Source organism: Malurus melanocephalus, unplaced genomic scaffold (assembly GCF_030028575.1).
Source record: "Malurus melanocephalus ecotype Western Australia unplaced genomic scaffold, MMel_1.1 scaffold_5, whole genome shotgun sequence".
Classification (NCBI taxonomy): domain Eukaryota; kingdom Metazoa; phylum Chordata; class Aves; order Passeriformes; family Maluridae; genus Malurus; species Malurus melanocephalus.
Window position 1 is genome coordinate 1,951,429 of NW_026623237.1, and position 24,367 is coordinate 1,975,795.

Sequence of the window (24,367 nt, forward strand, 5' to 3'; positions counted from 1 at the left end):
TAATCTGAATGGGGAATCTGTCTGGGGACCCGAGTACAGTAATTAGCAGTCTCTTCAGAGTGTCAGAGCAGAATTACCATTGTAATGGTTTAGCAGGAGGATAAAAGGATTGAATTTGGGTCTGCCTTCCTGCCAAACGAAATGAGTTGCCATGGGAATTTTCAAATATAAGAGGCGTTTACTTAAAGCAATTTGGCGAGTTTGAATAAACTCATAAATTAGGGGGTTTAGAGGAGAGATCCCTGCTTTCTCTGGCATGGGCTGAACAGCAAAGAAGGCTGTTAGAAAGCTGCTTACATTCTTAATGAGAATAAGTTGATCCATGCTCCCTTGCAAACTATCAGCTTATTAAGGATAAACTGTTTCTGCTAAAGTACAGTAAGCACATTCTGAGAGACAGAGTTTGCAACAAATCCCTGGAGTAAAAAGCAGAATCTGATTGCTCTAAACATAAATTGAATTTCATTTGCTAGATTAGATCTATTTTCAAGTAATGCTATTAAAAATGGTTCTCTGTATTGTTTCAATAAACATTAACCTGCTATTGATTTCAACTTTCCTCTGTGCATGTAATATTTATTACARCACTTGTCAGATCTGCTTCTGAAAGGGGAAGGAGGGCATTGAGGTTTCTTTCGAAAACAAATAAGGTCCTATGGCCCTTCAAACCGTTTTTTTCCCTCGGGTCACATGTAAATGTTTTCCCAGCTCAGGCCTGCCTTTTCTCTAAAGGGAGTTGGGCTTTGACCTGCTGACTTCTTTGTCAGCACCGATGCTATTGAAATGTGAGAAGATGGACTTGGTGCTTTCACAAGTGCCTCAAGTGATGAACATCACTTATGCTTGTTTAACCTTCAGCTGTGYTCAAGAAGTCAGCTGTAGCAGGCTGTAGAAGAACTGAGGACCGGTGTTTTGCACCTCTTGTTTGGAAGCATGTGTTAATGTTCTCCGCTCAGATCGGGTAACTTAAATAGGAAAGATTATACATGCTTGAATACTTTGATACTAACTTTAAAAATGTCTATTCAAGGACATGCCWTACTTGAAACAGTATGCGATATTTTCCCCAAAATAATTTATATTGGTTGTGTAGCTTAAGGCTTAAATGTTGCTTTGTGATCCTTTCTAGGACGTATCTCAAATCTTTACTCATCATAACTATTAGGATATGGAGGTGGAACTAATTAAAAAGAGAGCAGTATTGCCATAATGGCAGTAATTCTAACTTTAGTTCAAAGCTATAAAAATACGGTTAGAACTCCTTGATATAATCTTACATCACTAGCAGGAATCCTGTAAATTAGCAAAGGAAAATAGTGAATTTKTGCTGGTGATTCAGTGGTTGAACAGCTGCTAAGTTCTAACAAATTCCTGAACTGTTACTAATGATGYAGCTGAAGCTGTTTGGTAGCCTCAGGGTACTATTTCTGTGAAACTTCAGAAATATCTCCAAAGAAATTAYAAGACAACAGGAGCGGCATTTACTCTTACTAATGTTCAAAATTTTAATTGTTCATTTAAAGTTACTTTGCGAAGTATTGTCAGGGAGTTGATTTCATCAGAGTTGATCCCCACCCCCATACTTTTTTATTTCTTAGATGAGTTACTGGAAGGCAAAATTTAAAGGTATTATCTAAGTGTTTATGAAGTGGGCTTGAGAAACTAAAATTATGAAAACTTGTACACTCTTTATTATAAGTGGGTTGCTAAATGATTAGAGGGCATGAACAGCATTTTAAAAAATACACAGAAAAGGCAATGCTGCAGAGGACTCTGGGATATTGGATTGAACTAAGTGCATCACTTTGGTCCTTAGTTCCAGTATCTTAGAGCAGGCATGCAAATCGATGCTATTTACAGAAATCAGGCAGTAAGAAAACTGAAAAAATGAAAATATGTATGTTGGTATGAGTTTTCAGGTTTCATACTCTGGATTTTTTTCTGCATTTTAGAATTTTGGTTGCTTAGGTTGTGGGGCTTTGATGGGACTTAAATTACTTCACATCCTGTGTGTTCTTCCCCTTTTCCTCTTCCCTTGACTTGCAAAACTGAGGTGAAAATAAGTGGCAGTGGAAGTGCAGGAAAAGCTTAAACTGGTGGGGTATTTTGGCCAGGTCACATGTCGARATAGGGATATTTGATTATTACTGGTAACTAAATCTGGCCTACATAGTATGATTTAAGTTTTGCAATACTTGTGACAGGGGAAGGTGGGAATTGTGCCRAGTATTTCACTTAATCTTTTTTAATGAAGGGTTTTCATAAGCTAAAAATTKCTGATCGGTTACGTCAGAAACATCCTTCTCCAGAATGCATGAAAATATGCATCAGGCAAGTTACCTGACAGAAGGTGAATATTTCATATTCTGTCCCTTAGCTCATGAGAAGTGTAGGAGAAACSTTAAGAGTTTTGCCATCTAAAAGTATGGCATAGAGAAAAAAATCTAGTTTTAGGTAAAACTGAGATGGGCCTGCTTAGGTCTAAATCTGATTCCAGCTAAAGTTGTGATGAGCCTATTTAATACTGAAAGCAAAAATCCCCTTTCTGCTTAGCTGCTGAATCCAGCTGCAGGTTAATTAATTTGTTGATTGATATAATAAAAGAACATTTCTCAGATTTTTYTCTGAGCTGATTTTATTTTCTTAACGCTAGAAAAGTAACTCACAAATGTTCTGGGGTTTTTGGAGAAGTAAATCACTTTGTTGAATGTCCAGCCAGCACCTGAGCACACAGAGGAAGTGTCAGGGGTACGCACACAGTAAAGGTAGGAATACCATAATGGGGAAGAAGTGGGAAGCTATGCAAGGTACTTGTTCTCTTTGTTTAATTTGTTATATTTTGAGGGTTCTTGGCTCCTGCTGGTCCAGGAATCCAGAGAATCAAAGAAATGTGCATGCTGCTAGACCAGTAGGGTTAGCAGCTGTTTCTTTTCTGGCACTCCCTCTTTTCTAATAACCTCTCTTGCAAGTATTTTTATCCTGTCTCCATTTAATTCTGCTTCTGCTGGGGCATTACTACTTTTGCCTTTGATCTGCAGATTCCAACACTTTGTTTCTGCARTTTTTTCACTTACTTGTAAACTTTTGAGAGCGGGTTCTTTGCATGTTTATTGTAGGTATCTGAACTCCGGGTCAGAATAGTGTTTATATACTGTTATGCTAAAATTAACATTGCATGCAGAGACATGAAAATAAAATGCATCATCTACGTCATACAATTCTTGGCTAAAGAAAATCAGCAGCTCTCACTTAGGGTAGTTCTACAGAAGAATATAATACAGAAAAGGGAAAAAACATTAATAAGGAAATTGAATGTTGTGGAGTCCTCCCACTATCAGACCAGGCTTTGTTTTCACTTTCTTAAAATGACTTCTTACACTATCAAACCAAGCATTATTTTCCATTTGTTAACATGGASCTTTGTAAGTACTGGATGTATCTATTTAACTGCTGTGGATTTAAAGTTGCTCGTATAAGGTGTAAGAATTGCCAGTTTAGGATGATGATGTTTTTAAAGAGGTTTGAAATTAAGGTTTTTCGATGTTTTTAGAACACAGAGTKCAAATACCAGAGAAGTTCAAGGATCACTGCAAAGTATGAGTGTGTATACTTAGGGTAGTAAGTAAATGGTTGAGATGGTAGCCATTGCTCCTGATGAGCAGACCTACACATGGAGAAAATACTCTTCACTCAGGTTAAGGTAGCTGCTAGAGGAGCATCATTAGTGCAGTTGGCCAAGAGAAACTGTAATGGTATTTCTCCATTGAAGGTCACCATCAAGAGAGAAGACAAACAGAAAGGAGAATGATTGTAAGTAAAGAAATGGGCAAAAACTGTTAAAAAAATTACAATGTTAGGAGAAGGAGGAGTAAGAAAAATTAAATATTTTAATATGAAAAAGTATTCCTTTAGTTGTCAGGTGGTGGTTTCCAGTTAGAAAAGAAGATTAGACTGCTGGTCTTCAGAATTAGCAGGACTAAGGCTCCTGATTCCACATGGAGCTGAGTCAATTGACACGCTGAGGTGTCAGCTCTTGTCAGCCTCTCCTCCCTTACTGATGAGTCTGCAGTGGGCTTCTTCAGTTTTGTAATCCAGCAGAAAAATAGACAGGTGTTAAAAAAAAAAAAAAAAAAAAAAAAAAAAAAAAAAAAAAAAAAAAAAAAAAAAAAACAAAACAAAACAATGCCAGATGAGCAAGTTGGCATGGTTCAGTCCTGGATAAAGTGATAGATACAGAAGAGCAACAGTGGGGAAAGAGTAGGACTGTGACCACCACTAGCTAAATTGGCTTAAAGTACCACAAGAGTGCCAGTTGAGAGGCTTTTTACATCTTGAAAAATAATTTTTGACTCCTTTGACAGCAATGTAAAACCTCAGCCTAATCATCCTGAACTAATTTGTAGCCTGGGAAAAAGTCTTAAGGATAGCATTTTAATCTTTTACGTTCTGGAATCGACTGTTGCATTTGCTAGGTAAACTTGTCTGAACTTGTTTCCTCTGAAATTATTCTCCATAAGTTTTCCATCTGATCGATTCCCATTCCATCCTCTGTTTTTCAAAGTCTTAGCTTTCTGAACTCAGTCGTAAACTGATACACAGCAACCCATTCTGGAAACAAAATTCCATTAATTTATCCATGTATTTGAATCACTTCTGAATTATATGCCTTGCTTTTCATACCTTTTGCAGCTTTGTTGTCCTAATTTCCCTAGGCCTAAGGAAAAGAACTTCATTTGTCTCTTCCCATTAATGCTGAGTAAATGAATATTCTTCAGTTACTCTCAGTGCCCAAAAATTTGCATTACTTTTKAGGTTTGCTTTCAGTTTTTCTGCCACATCTTGTGACTAAAAGCTTAAAATACACTTCTTCTGGTTTGGGATTTTTTTTTTCCTATGTCTAATTTTTTACACATGTTAAGGGAGGTTTTTACTGTAAAGTGCTRTGTATAAGAATACAGTCTATAAAATTAGACACTATGTGAATTTAGGTATTATTCTGAGATATTCATGAGGTTCTGAGGCTCAGGAGATTAAGAGGCACTAAGGTGATTTATCTTGTAGTAGAAAATGTATTTTAAGCTGCTTTTGCTTATGGTTGTGCACCTTGTCTACTGAAATACAGAAGTATAATTCTACAATGTCTGAAGTACAATTTAATTCTACATATTTCTAACATCRAAGTCGAAATTTGTTTCTCCTAGAAAATGGATTAGAACCATAAATGTTTAGAGAACTAGWTTGTCTGAATAATATTTTAACAGATTTAGAGAAAAAAATGTGAAGAATTGAGGTGGAAATTTAGAAGTGGGACAGTGTTACTTGTTTAACAGGACTCAAGGATCATTCAGAAAGCAGGTGGAAACRTCATATCAGTAAAATACAGAGTGAGAGCAAAGGGCAAGGCACTGGTATTGAACGTGTAGGAAGAATATAAGTTACTGCTGGGGAACAATTTGCTATTATTAGGATGGACTAACATTTTTAATACCAAGATCGCCTGTTCTCTGGGCAGGTCACACAGTATGCATCAGTCATTTAAGGCTAGAAGCTACAGGGGAGATGCTGTATAGAAATRTTGCAGGAGTATCCTGTCAAGAATGGTTTCTTGAGCATGACATGACAGCATTGATCCAGGAAGGCTCAATGACTGCAGTTTGTTTCTGCCGCTGTTCAGGTACCTAGCTGCTTAGAAAATGAAAAAACCCTGAATGAAGTTTTGGTGTAATATCTGATCCAGAGTCTGTAGCAAGCTGTTCAGATGCAACACTGTAAAACATGCAATGATAGCAATGAAGGGAAGCACAGAAGTCTTGATTATTTCTGTCCCAGTATAGCCTTTAACTTGCAGTGAAATTTGATAAAACTTATAATGTGAGTCTTGCTAAATGGTTACTTTAGTGTCTATGTCTGCTGAGGAGGCAGATTTTTAAATAAGTGTGTAGAACAGCAGAGAAAAATGGTGAAATTAATTATTTAAGATAGGCCTGATACATACTACTCTCATTGTAGGATAGAAGATTACACTTAAAAGCTTAATTGTCTTATCATGGCTCAATTATTATATAGAAAACAAATTATGATTCGTTGATTCTGGTAATGTAGGATTATAGGGAAAAAAAAAGAGATGAAAAAACTCTGGTCAGTAATTTCTTTAGGGATTTTCCAAATAGATTAACCAGCCTTTTATTTTGGCAAGTCTCTAGTCAGGTACCTCACGATCCCAGTACCTTCTGGACAGAAGAAGATGTTTGTTATTACACCACGGTCTCATTTCTGTGTGTAAGCTGTCATAACTTTAACTTGCTTGTGGGAGAGAGAGTTCTGAATCATGGCCCACAAGGAAAACTGGCAGGGCTTGTTATTTATGCATGATGTATGATAATCTTGGGCAGGGGAAAAGAATGTGTAGCTTTTACCRCAGGTTCCAGAAAACACATTTTATGAAAACTGTTGTTTTGTTTAGTGGGGGAGAGAAGGGAAGCAGCGGAGAAAGGAGAGTGTTGGTTTGGGGGCTTTTTTGTTGTTCTTGGGGGTTGTTTGGTTGGGGTTTTTTAATTTACAAGTTATAGGAAAGTTCTTAAATTAGGTTACAAGTAGATTGCTGAAATCCAAATTTCTTTTCCAAATTGGTGTATAACAGATAAGTATCTTTATTGCAATTTGGGTTTTTTTCAGAATGTAAGAGGTTTGTTTTTTTTTTTTTTTTTAAAGCACACCTAATACTTTCTAAACTAAATTTTTTTTTACTACTGGTGTCGCCTATTTTCAGTAGTATTTATCTGGTCTTAAAATGGTACAGGATAAAACCTTATATAAAAAGTAGAATATTATAAGAAGCTGACTTTATGTTGCTACATTATGAAAAACAGGTGGTTCATGTTTGTCAGAATCTGGATGATAAATACTGCTCTTAAGGTATGTGATTAATTCCCAAAGGCCAAAAGGTGAATATCTTCAAACATAAAGTTGGTTTAATTTTCTTTGACACTTACTCCAGCTTCAGGTTTCTTTCTTTTTTTTTTCCAAGAACTATGATGAATAATTAAAATAAGATTTGTGTATGTTTGAATTATTCTGGATGATTACATTAGAAAATTATGTGACTGCTTTAAAAAAAAAGTCAAATTCTCATCACTTCTGTTACTCTGGAGAGTAGGTACAAGAAACTGAAGTATGTTGCATGATTTTCATGATTTCCTAAGAATCTACTAGTTTTTTGTAACTGAAGTTGCTAAGGTTTAAGGAATCGATTAAAAATTCAAATCTGTTGCATGTATGTTTTTATGTAATATTTGCAGATGTCAAAAACATTTTGGCTAATTGAGACTAGCTTAAAAGGCCTTTAAAAATACTTTTAGTGCTAATTTTATGATAYGTAGAAACAAAATAATGTTACAAGCTGATAGGAGAAACTTCCATGCCTTCCCTCAGCTCCGAAGTGACAGCATGAATAAACGTTGGGGGCTGGCTGGAATCAAAAAGCTGCCTTTTGTCAGCTGGTGCTCAAACCTGTGCCTTGCTCCCTGATGCTCCCGAGTGATGGGCATCTTGCAGCGCACATCCCTGTGGCTGCTGTGTGCAGCTCACGCTCCTTCAGCATCACTGGCTCTCCTGCTGTCCTCCTTGAGGCAGGCACAGGCACCATCCATCCATGGTGGTGGCCGCAGGTTGGGGCTGTGTCTGAAGGAGGAGGAGATGTGGTCAGTGGTCAGGTGTGCCCAGCAGTGGCGTGGCTCCCTGGGAAGAGGTGGCCCTCAAAGGCCCTTTGTGCCGGCTCCCGCCAGGCAGCGCCGGGTTCTCGCTCCTGTCTGTGGAAAATAAGGGTTGGCCGGTCTCTGAAAGCTGAAAAGAAAGCTCAGTAAATAGCAGAGAGAGCCTTCTCCCTAGCAACATGCTGCCTCGAGCAGCCCGAGCCTTCCAATGGAAGGTCATATGATTGACATATTTGTCCCCTAGAGAGAATGCACACAATTAGTTTTTTCACTTCTCTGTATTTTGAAGCCGTGTGAAAGTGGWTTTTAGCAGCGGTACAAGAGGAAACTGGCCAGTTGGAATACCATCACCCCCTTCTTCTGGACTTCATCAGCTCTGAGAATTCAAGAACTGGAGACGAGCTAACTTYAATTTTTAAACAGTATTTAAACATTGGTATTAGAGATAGCAGTAAAGTGCACATGAGACACACACATAGTGTTGGCTTCAACACAGCTATGGGCTGCTCGCATATGTGTAAGCAGTTGGGAGTAATTGTCAGTTTTTGGTACTCATTCACCTTTTAGCTGCTGTTGAAAATTTTCACAAGCATCTCCTTCTAAACATTCAATGTTCTGTTTCCTTAGTTGGATTAGAAATGGAAAACTTAAATTGGTTCAATTTTTGGGCAACTTATATTTAAAACAATACTGTAGTTGATAGCCCTCTATAAGGTTCTGAATGAAACAGTCATCACATACCTTCACTTTAAAGGTTGTGTGTGTGCAGAAAGCAGTCATTCTGAAAATAAAACAGTTAATGCAAATATTTTACAAAGGGGAATGCAGGTGAAATGTAGAAACAGGTTTTTTTTTTAAATCACATGACTTAGCTGTCGTGATTTCTGTTGAAAATGTGAGTAGAGCAGTGTGACTGTTGAAGAAGCCATTGGAAGAGCACTGATCCCCGAATACTGACACTTTATAACTGAAAAAGTCTAAACATTCATGGGTTTACTCCCATGTAGTAATAAATTATTTTATTTAAATTAGTCCGTATTACATTTTCAGGACATCTCATGCTGAAGATAAAAATGTCTTAGAAGTTGCTACTGCAGCTTGAATTCCCATGTGGTAGTGTGCAGCCCAAAAATCCTGTGTTTAATGAAACACATAAGAGAAGATACACTTGAAAGACAGATGCTAATTCACAAGCAACAGTCTTTGTGCTCCTTGTCACCACCAGTTAGTTTTCTTCTGTTGCTCTAAACAGACAGGCTCTTCACATTCTTTCTTGGTTACTAAATTTGATATGAAATGTCATTTTTCTTGCTTCTTTTTTTCCTTATTATTTCTGGGTGGGAACAGATTCAAACATACTGGACGTGTTTTCCATATGAAAGCATGCAGTCAAATTTCAGTGCCATTTTGAAAATGAAAGGCTTTGTTTATGTACTGAACTATTAGCATAGATGGAAAGAAAACTATGTAGCATTGGGGTCTCTAAAGTTTGCACCAAAGTACCAGCTTTAAAACCCTTAAATGAGGTTTGTTGATGTCTCCAGCCTCATTTTGTCCCCTTCTCCCCCATGTGTCCGCCCACTCCCAATATTTGAGTTTAGGTTGTCTTCACAGTTAGGGGAATTTACAGCTATTTGGAGTGTATGAACTCAAACTTTGAATAGAAACTTCCTGGGAAGACCAAGGGAAAATAAATGTTACAGGTCAGGCCACACTTAAAGTATTTTAATYAATCATTCCATTGTTACAGTTAGAGCAGCCACCTTGATCGTAGGCCGTTTTGTAGCATATATTGGCTAAATTGTTTTTTATAGTTTATTTTAAACTCATGATGGGTTAATGAATTTGTCCTGATAAAAGTGGAATGTGTCAACACTGTCTCAGTGTTTTGGCACTGTTTAATCTGTTCCAAAGGCTGCAGCTGAAGTAAAGACCTGCATGATACAGGTCGTGTTTACCTTTTGCTCTGTTCAGATTCCTAGGATTCTCATGGTACTACAGAGGTGGCTGGTAGAGCCATATGTGGGAAATGTGTACAAGATGCTTGCCTGGTACTCTCTCATTCAGTGTGCTTACAGTTCAACTGCTGTTTTCAGAAYTAAACTAACCAGTGAGAAGGAATTTTGAATGTCCAGTATTCYAAAACCAGTAATACCAAGAGTGAAGTGTTCAGCTCTGAAGGTTTTTAAGCTAGGCTTGCACATTGCTAAAAATAGGTCTAATGCTTTAGATTGCATTATTGATTGATATTTTATTTGAATCTTAGTACAAATATCAGCAGATGTCTATGCCAGAAAATWGATTTGAACATAGCTCAGTATTACTCTGTCTTTTAAAACATTTTAGAATGTATGGTAAAAATGTTTGGTTTTTCCCTTCAGAATTTTTTTGGGTTTTATGTGTGTCATGAAAGATACATTCCTGTAAAGGAACTTTACGAATTGCTGAAGCTCTCCAGTGTGGTGTATAGAGATTCTTATCACAGATTTTATTAACAACATTAAAACACAAGTGCAAGGAAGATAGGAATGTTAATTAAAAAAAAAAAAACTGAAACGGCAAAACAGGAGTTAAGTATTGTTGAGGGTCTAATTTAACTTGCTCAGGGCACCTTTTTTTTCTCCTTTCAAAGCCCAAAACCCTGTGATTTTAATCTGAACCCACCACATCTGTCCTAAAGAAAAGTTGACCTGTTAAGGTCAAGCAGAATTCCCCCAGCCCAATGTATTAACAATGAGTATCTAGGGGGTATATATGGTAGAGCAAGCCTGTAAGTTCCACTGATGCTGTATTTCAGTCTGGCTTATAAAATGCACTTCGTGCTGGTTTTCTGTACCTTATCTATATTTTCTTCCTGCAGACTGGAAAGTGGAGGGGGGTGAGGGCATAAGGATTCTCGAAAGTATTACTGGTGAGCAAGTATCATGATTAAACAGGGATATGTCAGATAAGGTGATGGGAAGTGTAAAAAGATATGCTGSCTTTTCCCCCAGTGTATCTTTAACATTTTGACCAATGAATTTGTCAAGTGAAACAGCACAGTCTTTTTTGCATATCATTTGAACTGAGAGCTTGCTTTGAAGGAGATAAGCAGACAGTGTTGCCCAGAAGAAATAATGATGCTAATTTGTCTTTGCCTGTCCTCATAGCCATAGCAGTGTGTGTCAGTGTTGGAAAGGAAATAGAGAAATAACGGAGCTATAGTTTATCACCTGTTCACTGCCATAGTATTGTTGGTGACATACAGCACTCTGAGAAGCATGGCTGGTTTGGAAGTCTTTGTCTCAAAAGTATTTGGGAAAGATTCCTCTAATATAAGAATACCTGGTAGACTGTGCCAGAAAAGACCTCTTTGACCTATTCTCCCGAGAACAAACACAGCTATGATGTAGAATTTCTGCTCTGTCACCYTCAGAAGTGTATAATCAAGGATGAGAAAGTCTGAGTTACATATGTTTACTAGCAATTTCTAACTATCAATATTTACATTCTGGGCATGGGAAACTTGAAGGTCTCTGCCAGATTTTTTTTAGAGAAAGGGAGGATGAGATGTTTTCTTTAATTTTGAGTAATAGAGGAATTTACCAGAACTAAAAGCCTTTACTGAAGTAAAATCTAATCTCTTGCAGTAGGTAATTAATAGTTGTGGTACTCCCATTCAGAGTGTTATAAAAACGCTCTTTTCTTTGTCTTTTACATCTAGTTACCTGTCATCTTGTCTAGGAATTTGTTGCTATAGATACATCACTTTCAACAACTTAGATATAAAAAAAAAGACCTTCCAAACATGAATTTTAAGTGTATCTATTTTAGATTCAGAAATTCCAACATGTTTTAGCCTTTGTAGAGTATTTTACAATATATTGATGCCTGAGATCTGTTTTTTTGGTTTAATACGTGTATGTCTAGGAATTTGTAGTATAATGTTTGTAGGGGTTTTTTTTGTTTATAAATTATGAATGGAAGGTTTTTGTCCCTGAATGGAGACATTCATGTGTAAAGGCTGTTTGACTGGCGCATGGTATGTTAGGAATACTTACTGATCTACAAGTGAATTGCAGTGGAAGATTTTTCTTTGTCAGGGAGATAAAAGCATTCTAGAGCCCCAGAGTTCAGCGAGTGTCACAGTGCAAGCTCCAAGCTGCAGCTGTTGGGCTGTGGAGCAGCTGGGAACTGTGGGAAGGCAGGGTGACAGACCCCTGAGGAGCAGCACTGCCTCCTGGATAAGTAGGATAAGATCAATGACAGTAAAATATTTCAGCGGTGCTATTGCATTTGACCAAAATTCATATTAAATTAGTAAATAGTGGATGGCTTATACTGTTCAGATAGGCAGTCTAAAGAATAATTAATGACTTTATATTTAATTGTGTATTTCCAGGTAGTAGAAAAGTTGTATTTATTTTATGSATCAATTATAAATTACTTTTTTATTTGAGGAAGAGTTTTAAGTATTTATTTTTGTTCATTAGTGTAGTGTTCTTCCATAACTGCCAAGCCCTCTGCCCTTCTGCTTGGAGTGCATGTAAAATTATTTATTGACTTAGCTGCACGCTGAACGATACAGTGTGTTCTTAGGAGAATTCTCTACTTGAAGCAAATGTGTAGAAGGGTGTATGGACTTGGACAAAAAGTTAGGTAGCTGGAAGAGTTCTYTCCAGGGCTGGCACGAAAGGAGCAGCTGCTCTGGAGAGCTGCTGTTTCACCAGYGGTGCCGTGGGTCGAGAGGTGCTCAGAAGGCGAGTTCTCCTTGGTGCTGTGACGCTGCTGAGGCCCCCGCTCATCCTTTGTGTGAGCCTGAAGGGACATGCTTGCTGCACTGGGCAGGGGAAGATGGAGATTGGGTTTTGGCCTTTGGGTTCCAGGCTGATTTTGCCATCMTTTTGCTTTGCCACCATTTTCTCTTCCCGCTTGCTGCTCCTGCTCTGAGCCTGAAAGGACAGGTGGGGAACAGCTTATAAAGGACCAATCCCCAAAGCCAGACTTTGCTGCATTTTATGCAAGATAATAAAACTGTCTTCTGCCTTTCCTAGGGCTGAGCTCACTTCAGTGCATGAGAATTCAGCTGAAGTGCCAGGATGTGACAGGACTGCAAAAATGTCATCCAAAATGTATGACATTTGGAGCTAGACTGTCAATGAAAGTCACTAACATCACCTGAATAAAGAGGATATATTTGTTATGAATGTAGGAAAAAAAAAAATATCGGTTATATTTTCCAAACCAGTTACTTTAACAGAAAGTTGAGCATTATATGGGAAAAGCACCTATGTTTGTAGAGATGTGTTGAAAGCCTCCCTTCCAGCCCTGTAATAATGAGAATCAGAGAACATTTTGAGACTTACACACTAAGACTCGAGAAAGGCTCAAGAAGCTCTGTCAGAATAAGGTGTCCCTGCTATGACAGAAGTGAGCGAATTGTTTTATTTCTGAATTACCTGAGTTGCAGTGATGTTCCTTTTGGGTTTGGCAGCAGTATGGATGCTAGCTACTGGATCTCTSCTCTGCCCTACACACTGCTATGGCTACTTGATCCTTCTTTTAATTACAATCTTTCTTCCCTTCTGTGCTGTAATTTATTGCAGGCTTTTCAAAGTTGGCTGTACACAGAATCTAATGGTTTGCCTGTCACCTGTGAACAGAAAACTGTTGTCATCTGCTGWGATCTTTCATTGACATTGCACAGTGAAGGCATTTATCTTTGGAGCCTGCATGGCTGTCTTCCACCTCGATAACAAATGTATCTAGTGTGTGTTTATAAATAAGAAGTTAAACTGTGTGATGCTCTTCGGGGTACACTTTTGCATATGAGAATCAGAGGCATTTCGCTGCCTAAAAATAAAGGATTTTCTGAAGGTCTTGGAATATGTGAGGTCGAAGTACAGCTTGGACATTGATAATGAAAAAAATTTGTGACAGTGTTTTATCTGAGCTCTGTTTCATGACATGAAACAAGCTCTTACTAATAGCAGTTATATAATAAACTGCATTTTTTTTTTTTTTTTTTTTTTTTTTTACTGTCAGTATTGTTCAAAGTGGTGGAGACAATTGTGGTTTTAACTGGGCATTTGTATGGTCAGCATTGTGTGTTTAGTTTGAAATTGTATTATTTTAGCAAGTGTTTCCCAGAGACTTCATGTGGGTGTCACTTGTTAATAATGTTTTGAACCTTGCAACTATTAATCTGATAAAGATTAGAAAGCAAGTTACTTTAAATGGTAGTTCTCACTGGCATTTGGTCTCCTTTAGATGTATTTCTTCCTAGCCCGAGTAGAGTTGATCTACTGTGAGGAGTTACAGGCTCTGTGTTCACAGAACAAAAGCCAGTGATGTCTGTGCACAGTTGGCTTTGTTAGGATTTACTGCTTCCATGTCTCCTGTATTTGTATTCAGTGAGCATTTGCAAGTAGTTGCTTACATTTAAAGAATTACATTTCGAGATACCATTTAAGGTTTTTTTTTTTTAATCTGCATGTTATATTGTACATGATAAATACAAGGAAAGCACTGGAGATTTAAGAGGATGAGAGATTTGAGTCAATCACTTGAGCTTCAACTTAGTAATGCAAATCTGGTTTAAAGTGACCTTATTGATGTTTGCTCAAAGCAGCTTCTTTTCGGTACAAATGACTGAGCTTTGTTGCAGCTATTGTACAGGTAATGTACTGTCCCTTTAGAGATTGCCTTTGTATCCCTGATGCAACCTCTCTTTGCTTTAACAGAGAGTGCCTGCAGAAATGCCYGGAGCTAAGATAGATCTCGTGTGCCTCATTTGATCATCTGTCAGCAGAGAAGCGAGAGGATAGGGCAAGGAAAACGCGAGCCCCTTGCTCTGTCCCGGCTCTTGGAAATTTGAGGGGTTGGCTGTTGGTGAAGGATGCTTAAGTGGAGAGCTTGATACTGGAGAATGAAGGGCACGGCAGCTTGTGTGAAAGGATCCTGGCAGCTTCTGTGACTTCACCTTGAGGAGTGAAGGTTCCAAGCTTAGGGTGCGAGGGGGTGGCGGGATTTTGGGCAGTGCTGGTAGGGCGGTGCATGTCCTGCAGAGACAGCATTGCACAACAAACAGTGCCATCTTCTGGGAGGAGTCGGAACGATGACCTTGTGGTCAGTGTTGCATGTTTTTGAAGTGGTGGCATTGGTTTTTTGTTTGGGTTGGGGTCTCTTCTATCCAATAAATGCTTTAAAAATCAAAGTACCAGAAGCCTAAAGCCAATGTTAATGTCTSGTAATGCAGGTCCACTACACTTTAACACATGCATCTCTGATTTTTTTACTGGTACAGGTTTTAAGGRAAATAGTTAAGCTATGTTTTGGGGTCTGTTTAAAAGAAGGAAAGTTGAACTGCTGCTGAGCAGTAGTTTAGGAAAGTAAATCTCAAAAATAAAAGTTAAGGCCTTGGTCTACTTTGTTGGATTAAGTCCTCTGCTATTTCCATAAACATATTTTGTAAAACCTAAGTAAGTGCAACGTCTTTTCTAATAGAAAGCAGTAGTGACCTATTGGAAAATGTTAAAATAAGAATGATTACTTAGACTCATATCTCCTTCTTTTGACCATGCCAAAAGGGTWAAAATATTTTCTGTCTCTAAATTATTGTCCTATAAATAGTCGTATTGAGAAATATTCACTGTGGTGCAAAATCTGGGATTAGGGTTACTAAAATTGTCCTAGCAAGTGGAATGTAATATTCAGCATTTACCGAGACTCATTAATGGTGTAGATCAATCACCTAAAGGTCTTATTTGGAGGAAGTGAGCAATTTTAGTAACATTAATGGAACTATATGGGAGATGCATCTGACATTGTGAGGAGGTTTTCTTGTTGCACATTTTCAAATAAATAAATACATGAATGCAAACAAAAAGTAAATAACGAAGTACASCTTACAGGGGGAGGGAGAAAGATTAATCAATGTATTAAAAAAACCTTCATTGCTAAAATAGCTTTGATAAGATATATCCAGAATGACAGAAATTTGTAAGCCCTGGATAAGGAAATAGATTTGGAATTGGTTTTATTGTGATTGCCTAGGTAATTTACCAATAAAGATGCAGTGGGAAAAACAGTTTCTTAAAAAAAGAGGATAAAATTATTTTGCATGTAAATTGTAAATCTGTTCTGTGTTGTGTTAAGATTGCTAGAATTGGCACATTTTCTATTCCAAAGGGTCTATGGGCCCATGCTGTCTGACATTTCTGGATGGTACAGTACTTAACTGTGCAATTAATTTGTAGCTAAAATGGTAATTGAATGTATATTTACTTTTTTARTATTAGTGTTCAGCTTATCCTGTCATACAGTATTCAATATGTAAGGAAAATCTCTAACTTTCAGTATATTCTGTATGTTTCCTATGTGGTAATCTTGGTATTTATGCAAGTCCTCAGTATTACAGTTAGGACTTTTAATTTCTGACATTTGAAAGGAATTCAGCATTGACCCATCTTATCATGTTGATTTTGAGTTTTTGGTAAAAATCAGCTGCTTAGACTTTCCTTTGCAAGGGGTTTTGGCCCCTGAGCCTACCTCACAATAAGTACTGTATTGGCTTAGGTAAAATTTGAAAACTTAGTAAATTGCTGAAATTATTGAAAATTATTAGTAAATTACTAATCTGTAGTTTTGGAGTAGAGTATGTATATATAATAAKCTTACTAATTTGGAAAATGCTGTTCCAAATATCTGGAAAATACTGTGTGAATAGATAAGTAAAAATTAAGCAATAGTTTAGCAAGGAAGAATGCAATGAAGCTCACAGCAAAGCTGCCCTTTGGTGTGTCTGACACAGGAATTTCAGCAGTGACATTCCATACAAGAGGCAAGGTGGTAACCTAACATAATAGACATTGACCATCCTTCTTGAGTTTCCTATATCATAATCACGTTCTCTCTCAATAGAGTGTAGAATAAACAAATGGTAGTGTTTATGGAAAGACAGATCAGAAATTATCTGGTCTTAAAAATGAAATTATACTATTAGAAATGTTTTTGTTACTAACTGAAAAAATGAGCATTTTTCTATTGAACACTACCTAGTGTTTATGCAACCTACATGATACCAATGGAGTAGGTAACTTCAGGGAAGTTKTTTTTATTGAAGCCAAACTCAGAGTAATGTACACTGTGTAAATAGTAGTTATATTCTCATTGGAATATGTGTACATGTGCCAGAATTWGGAATTCAGCCTTGGGGCAGTTGTCAATAGGCTGTCTGGAAAGCTGCTCAAAGATTGTTGTTTATTTTTTTGTTTGCTCCACCACCCCCTCCCCCCCCCCCCAGTAGTCAATATTGACTATAGTGGAGCAAATTGCAATAAATTGCAGTGCTTAAAATTTGTGATGCCTATTCTTCCTCTGGCCCAATAATACAGTTTTGTAAAAGATAACTTTAGGAATGAAAATATGTTTGAGAAAAAAATACCTTAAATGATTTCTAGCAAATGCAACTTATGTTTAATGCTTTTTATAATTCATGTTATGAACCTTTACCAAAACTCTTTTAAGGTATTTGTCAACAAGATTTAATGGTAGTCAACAGGCAACTTCCACTTATTTTTGTGGAAAAGTTAACAAAGCTTGCTGCTTTTGTGACTAATGGTAAACAGRTATTTTTGCTTGGTTAAAATTTGGAACAGTTTTATTCTAAATCCCTTAGATCTTKTGCTCTAGTGAACTCATAATCCTGACCTTCTTCCAATTTTTTCATACACAGGCAGAAGGAGAAGACAGCCTTAAAAAGATGCAGCTGATGGAGCTTGCAATTCTGAATGGCACCTACAGAGATGCCAACATCAAATCACGTAAGCACCTCATAAGCTYGAGGGTCAATGCCATAGAAGTGTTTGCAGGTTTTGAATCTTAAAGCTACCTTTGGAAAATRTACAGTGGCTACTTATATTAGAGAATGAAAGGCAGTAAGAGCCCAACAGAACTCTAGGTAGCTTTTGCAAAAGATCTGTGGGGGATAAATTATGTTAGTTTGGGTTTGGGTTTGGTTTTGGTTTTTTTTTGTTTGTTCGTTTTTTGGTTGTTGGGGTTTTTTTTTTTTTTTTTTTTTTTTTTTTTTTTTTTTTTTTTTTTTTTTTTTTTTTTTTTGTTTTTTTTTTTTTTTTGTTTTTTAAGTTTCTTTTTTTTTAGTTTTTTTCCCCACTCATCATTTTTTTAACAATATGCATGGGTTGAAATACTTACAAATATCTAGTATAAAAAACCTCAACCCTTAAGCCGGATTTTTCTGTTCTACAGTCATTTTTTCCTTAATGCATATAAAGGACAATAGACTCCTTTGCATTTTTTAGAGATTCAATTTTAAAATGTTACAGATGTTCAGGTTACTGTGAATACATTTTTCTGTATTATATTCCTTCCTTTCATCTTGCTTGCATGTGTACCCCCAATGTCATGTTTTACCAACAATTCATCAACTGATTTCACAGCTGAGTTCACAGGGATCAGTGATGTAATGAGCCATTTTTACGATTATTTCCATTACATTTGTGTGAAAATGCTTTTGCAAAGGCATGTATGCACAAGTTTGCACTTGAGAATTAATTACATGCACYTACTAATGAAAGCATATACCTGTTACGTGTGACACAAATTGTTTTCTTCAGTTGAAAATCTACTATCTCCTCCTGAAAACGTGGTTGCTTTTGYTGTAGCTGTGGTGCAGATGTCAACTGTAAGCACAGTTAAATCAGTCTTTTCACTACAGGCCTACTGATATTTGCAAATTTGTGTCTCCACACAGTCCCCATTTCAGTGTTGAATATGTTYAAAGGTTGGAATGCAGTTAGGTCAATTTGAGAGTGCTTACAACAGTGTAATTATTCTGATTTGAAAAGAGACATAAGCAAGGGCTTTTACCACTGCATGGATAATGATAAATCTTTTCAGCCCTAATGACACTGTGATATTTAAAGCTATATCAGTTTTAAATATATAGTTGCCTCTAAATTATTACAAATTTATGAGTAAAATAGCTTCCGGAATAGCTTAAATTGATGCAAACAGTAGCACAGAAAACTTTATTAATTTGAGCATTTCTTTGTCTGGTCTGTTTCCATTGGCCTATTTTATCAGTGTAAGTGGGAAGATGGGATTTTTTTATATTTTTTGGCTAGAGTTCGCCGCATTAATACCTGTTTTTTGATAATAGGATAGTTTCACTCTTTGTGTTTTGATTTTACTGGAAAGTTGAAGATGTAGAAGCCGTACTGCTTTATTTCGGTTTAAGAAAGGACATTTGAGTGCCTTTTTAAAGTCRTCTGAGCATTTTTGTTTAAAAAATAAAAAAAATTAACCCATCTCAAATGTGAAAAAACTTTTCTCTTTTAAGGCCACCTGTAAGCTAATTGAATCAATAGATCAACAATAGTGCATAGAAATACATAAATTATAACCCTTTAAGATTGACTGGTACCAGCAGATGTGTTAGTGGTTAAGTTGTTCATCCAGTGTGCCAACACGCTTCAAATAATACTTAATGAAATGTGCCAGCACCACTTCAAAAAACAAACAAAACCACCACAAACAACCAAAAAAACAAACCAAAACAGAAAAGTTAAAACTTGTTTCTGTAACTGAAACAAGGCCACAGTGCACTTCTAATACAAAGGAAGCATCTTATTTGGGGAACTTTGATATGAAAACAAAATTTGAGTTTATTTTATTCATGTTAGGGTAAGACAAGAGGTATTCATGTTTCTAGGTCATCTTCAACTTCTCTGATCCTGGAAATTAAAATTGTGGATATATTTAAATACGGTTTTAAGACATGTAAAAACTCCAGACTGATACAGCAGCTCTGCATAACTGAGTGTCTGTGGACTCTATAGGTGCACTAAATTTTGTACTTTGTATTTGATTGTGACAGTATTTTCCTTGTATCTCCTGCATGCATCTCAGTCTCATGCAGTCTTGATAGCACAAATGAAGAAATGTGGTCTAAATGGAGCTTTCGTGCTGTGTAACCTGTTTGAGAAATCTACCTCACTGTTTTAMAATGGCTTTTTTATTTTGCATGTTCATACTTAATCACACTGGAAAATGGAAAGCTGTTTGCATTTGAATGGTGTGCTTTGGCACTGTGTGATCAGCGCATGTACTAATGATTTCCTTTTATTTTTCTTCTTTCCTACTTTTTCCCTTTTTTTCCGTTCTTTCCACGTTTTGTACTGCTATCTCTATACTTTCCTCTGAATTTCTTTGCTTACTGTAGCAGCCCTTGCCTTTTCTCTTGCAGCAACAGCCCAGGCTCCAAGGATTATTACTGGGCCTGCGCCTGTTCTCCCACCAGCTGCCCTGCGTACCCCTACGCCAGCTGGCCCTACCATAATGCCTTTGATCAGACAAATACAAACCGCTGTCATGCCAAACGGAACTCCTCATCCCACCGCTGCAATAGTTCCACCCGGACCCGAGGCCGGTTTAATTTACACACCRTACGAATACCCCTACACGCTGGCACCAGCTACATCAATCCTTGAGTACCCTATTGAACCTAGTGGTGTATTAGGTAAGATCTTTGTATGTGGATGACTGCAGAATGTATTGCTCGTGCTTCTGTTGTGTTTGCAAGGTAGAGGTTCATCTTTGCAAAAGAAAAAAATCTGAACCAACAGCTTGCCTGAGGTATATCAAAACCACCTGGAAGAGCTGCTCAAGTGGTGCAGCTCCTTTAAGCATTTTAAATGTGTTTTGCGATYCTGAGTGTGTGTGCTTGGTTTGTATCAGTAAGTTTACTGAAAATAAAATCTGCATGTTTGTATGATATTAGATGGTAGATACATAGGCAAGGGGGAGTAAAGCTAAATACAAGTTGACATCTATCACATGTCATCTGGGCTCCCAGAATAACAAATTTGTTTGTATTCTCTTTAACATAAATTAACATCCAGCAATTTTTGGAAGCGAGGACTTCTTATTTTCCTATATTGTATTGGTAGCAAAGCTGGAGGGAGTGGAAAGGTCTCTGTTCAGTTGRAATTTTTGTTTCTTTTTTTGGTACGCAACTGATAAATCTCTTCTCAGTGTCAGAAAGCTCTAAATCATACTGTGAGCAGAAAATTATTTCAGTGAATGAATATAAAGCAAACCAAGTTCTGACCAAAGGATGATAAAATTAGCAACTTTACTGATGGCTTCTTTTATATAAATTGCATTGAAATGTCCATCATTCCTAATATTGCAGACCACTGACGTGTTGTGTGAAGGCAAGAATGATAAAGCAGCCGTGACAATTCAGTTAACTGGCTAATATGGAACAAGCAGTGCCAATAGTTTCTTCCTTCCCTGCCCTCTACAGAACCAAAATAATCTTTTCAGTTTGTTCTGAATTGCATATGACCTTGGTGCTGCATAATGTTGATTTTATGGGACTTTGATCTTAGTTTGTTCATTGGCAGTTATTGATTTACACAAATTCTAAACATCTCTCATGAACACTGGACAATAAGGTTCAAAGTCAATATTTTGTTGAAAGTATTGCAAAAATCAGTGTTTCACGTGACAAATACTTGGTGAGTTATCTGTATGTGTGCATGTTTCCACATTATATACAGTAAAAAAGAAAATGTATTTCAGATTTCTGTCTTGCAGGATTTGTGAATCAATAACAAAAATTCTAGTAGGACAGAAGCATGCAGTACGTCTGTCAGTTTATGGTTTTGGGTCAGTTAACCCATAATCAAAATTCAGTGAACATATGATAACATTATCATTTATCAATTTCCCACAAATATTAAATATTCTCCCTAGCTACTCTATCCCCAGTCCTTGGGTCCACTTGTGGTACATCCTGGGGTAAAGTCACAGTTAGAGAGTTCATCAAAGTAGATGTGAGCTGTTAGTGGCAAAGCCCTCTCCTTAATTCAGTTAGTAGCAAGTAAAGAAATACATTCCAGAGTAATAGTTTATTACGATGCAGGGAACTTCGATTTCTCTCAGGATTTTCTATTAAGAGATAGGAGGGAAAAATTACTTCTAAAATGGCATCTGAAACCATTGCATACTCTTGGGCTTAGCTGTGTGAAGTGTATTGCCCAAAACAGACCTCACCACAAAAACGTTATTTAAAAAAGGAAAAGGGAACGGGGAGAAAAATCCCACACTCCCACTTAAGCTGCTTAGAATCGATAACTCTTAGTACATCTGCTGAATTATCTGAGCAATTACGTTAAGTTAATTGAATTAAATTTGGTTTTCACTGAGTTTTATTTTGTCATATGCTCATACCCATTTATAGTATTTCGTCCATTTTTGTGGTGGACCTTTAAAACGTTTTAAAATAATTCTGTTAACAATGGCAGAAAAGTGCATCCCTATCAGTATTTTGGGGGATGTTGGTGCTGAGATCAAATTTTAGTTGGTGACTAACTTTTAATTCCCTTCCTTTTATCTTCAGGTATGGCTTTCCCAACGAAAGGCTAAGAATTCAAGAACGGTCTTAACTGATCCTTCATCAGATCTGAATTTTAACAAATGCTTAGTTTCAGCAGCCTTGAAAAAAAGCTTGGCCTAGCAGTCAGTGACTTACTTGCACTTTTTTGCACATAGATTTAAAATAAAATAGTGCTATTAATTTGGATTAGGTYCTTTTATTACAGAGTAGCTGTAATTTATGAGTGTATAGTGGTATACTGACTGCTAAGTGTTCTATATAGTGTTTGCTTTACTAATCACCTAATTCATTGCAGTTCATACTTATTGACTTAAAGTTTAAAAATCACAATCTTTAGGCTTGAAGAATTGCTTTAAAACTTTTTTTTTTGTGGTAGAACTGGAAGTGATCTTAAGGTTAGCAAATAATTGTCAGTATTAAAGATGGCATTATTTAAAATAGTCCTGCTGCAAGAAAGGCACTTCAGTGAATATGTGACTAGTAAAGCTTAAATGTGCTTGGGTCTAATAGATTTCATGAAATACTGTAATTTTGGGATTGTAAATGAATGGATTAAACAGGTTAAGGCCAGGATGTTTAAAATAAATGCAATATTAATCTGCACAGATAAACTTCGTTTTAAGATTAAGATTTGAAACTACTGTGCCTTAACTTGTTGCTTTTCTTAAAATGAACTTTTGTAGTTAATGATCATTTAAATCCATTTTGATAAACCTGCTGTTAATGTTTTCTGTGAATGTTTTCTAACTTTGTCTTGGTAATTGCAATTTAACTAGGTGCGGTGGCTACTAAAGTTCGAAGGCACGATATGCGTGTCCATCCTTACCAAAGGATTGTGACCGCAGACCGAGGTTAGTTTAGTTCTGCAGTTCTTGTTTGTAAGAAGTGCTTTGAGTGTACATGAAATTTGCAACACCACAGCTGGTTAACCAAATACCCTATCTTGACCCATTCATGATTTTTTCTCAGAAACCTGGACAGTTAATATTTTAAAGCTTTGGGAATGCTTGCGCTTTTAAAAAGAATTTCCTAGCTTGGCTTTCCCAGCTCAATTAAAAAGATATACTTTGATATATTTAACAGAAATTCTGTAACTGATTCCGTTTTAAAAATGAAACATCTGTATGCATCAGGAAACRCTATGAAATCAGTGCTGCAATAATTAATTTGGTCATGTTCCCCTGTTMCCCCCACCAATTTGTTCTTTTAATTGGTGTGGAAATATCAGATTGGTGTTGCAAAATAAAATGAATGGATGGTTGCTTAATGAGAAAGAAGTAAAGGAATAAATGCCTCCTGTCTGTGTCTGGAGAAATCTGAAGATTTAGATTCCTTTTTTTTCCAATAAACTTTTGAGCCACTGTACTGTATATTATGAGGAGGATGCATGTTCTCAGATACCTAACTGAATTCAGAAAGGTAAGGGCTGTGAAGATAACTTAAAAAGTTGTTTGAGTTTGAATTCGTAGGGATAGGGGAAGGGAGGGTGTTTTGGTTGGTTTGTTGKTTTTTTTTGTTTTTTKKTTTTKGKTTTKGTTTTTTTTTTCCAAAATCTATTTCTTGATATTTGCCTTTTGCTGCTAAAATGTGTAACCTGAAGGAGAAACATCTTTTGAAGACCTGTTGGTGAGATGACATCCAATATTTGGGCATCTCTCTTTAACCCTTGAATGGAAAGTAAATCTTCATTTTTCTCCTGTTCCTCAAGTGTCATGCCTTTGGACCCCTGAATGAAATGTTTAACTTTATTGAGAAAACTGATATTTTCGGTTTATTGACATTGACTTGGAAGCAGTGTAGGGGATGAATTCTTACCCTATTCCCACTGCTGGCTCACTGTGGGTTTCAGCAAGTCATTTAATCTCTCTGTGTCAAATAAGGATAATAATACTTCCCTACCTCACAGGGGTGTTSTGGGGGTTCTTGTTCTGTGCAGGGCTTTGAGCATGCAAAGCATTATGTGCCAAGTATTATTATTCTGCCCTTATCCAAATCAGTACTGTGCAGGTTTCCATGATATTGTAATATTCAAAAGCCAAATTCCAGTGACAGGTCTGACATCTCCTAACATTGACTGCACTTGACTTCTCACAACCTTCCATAAATTAACTACAAGAGAGAATACAGATTCTGGTCAATACAGTAAAAAGGGCCCTTCTGGATTCTTGGTGTATTTGTGTAACACTTTTATCTTTGATAYGATCTTGGGCTTTACAGAAACTATAAAGCTGATAGAAGACACTACTTCAGT

The 24,367-nt window shown here is 36.8% G+C and overlaps 1 protein-coding gene across 4 annotated transcripts in view; it reads left to right on the top strand.

Moving 5' to 3' along the window:
* Window positions 1-23,581, top strand: part of QKI (QKI, KH domain containing RNA binding) — a 103,284-nt gene extending 79,703 nt beyond the window's left edge. Inside the window, exons 4-6 of one of the 4 annotated variants that reach the window (XM_057370434.1) lie at window positions 17,428-17,515; window positions 19,936-20,232; window positions 22,893-23,581. In XM_057370434.1, the coding sequence (XP_057226417.1) occupies window positions 17,428-17,515; window positions 19,936-20,232; window positions 22,893-22,972 (465 nt within the window). In that variant the 3' untranslated portion in view covers window positions 22,973-23,581. Of the gene's footprint in view, window positions 1-17,427; window positions 17,516-19,935; window positions 20,233-22,119 lie in introns of all 4 variants that reach the window. The other 3 variants (XM_057370440.1, XM_057370449.1, XM_057370458.1) reach the window with 3 other exon arrangements.
* Window positions 23,582-24,367: the final 786 nt, after the last annotated feature.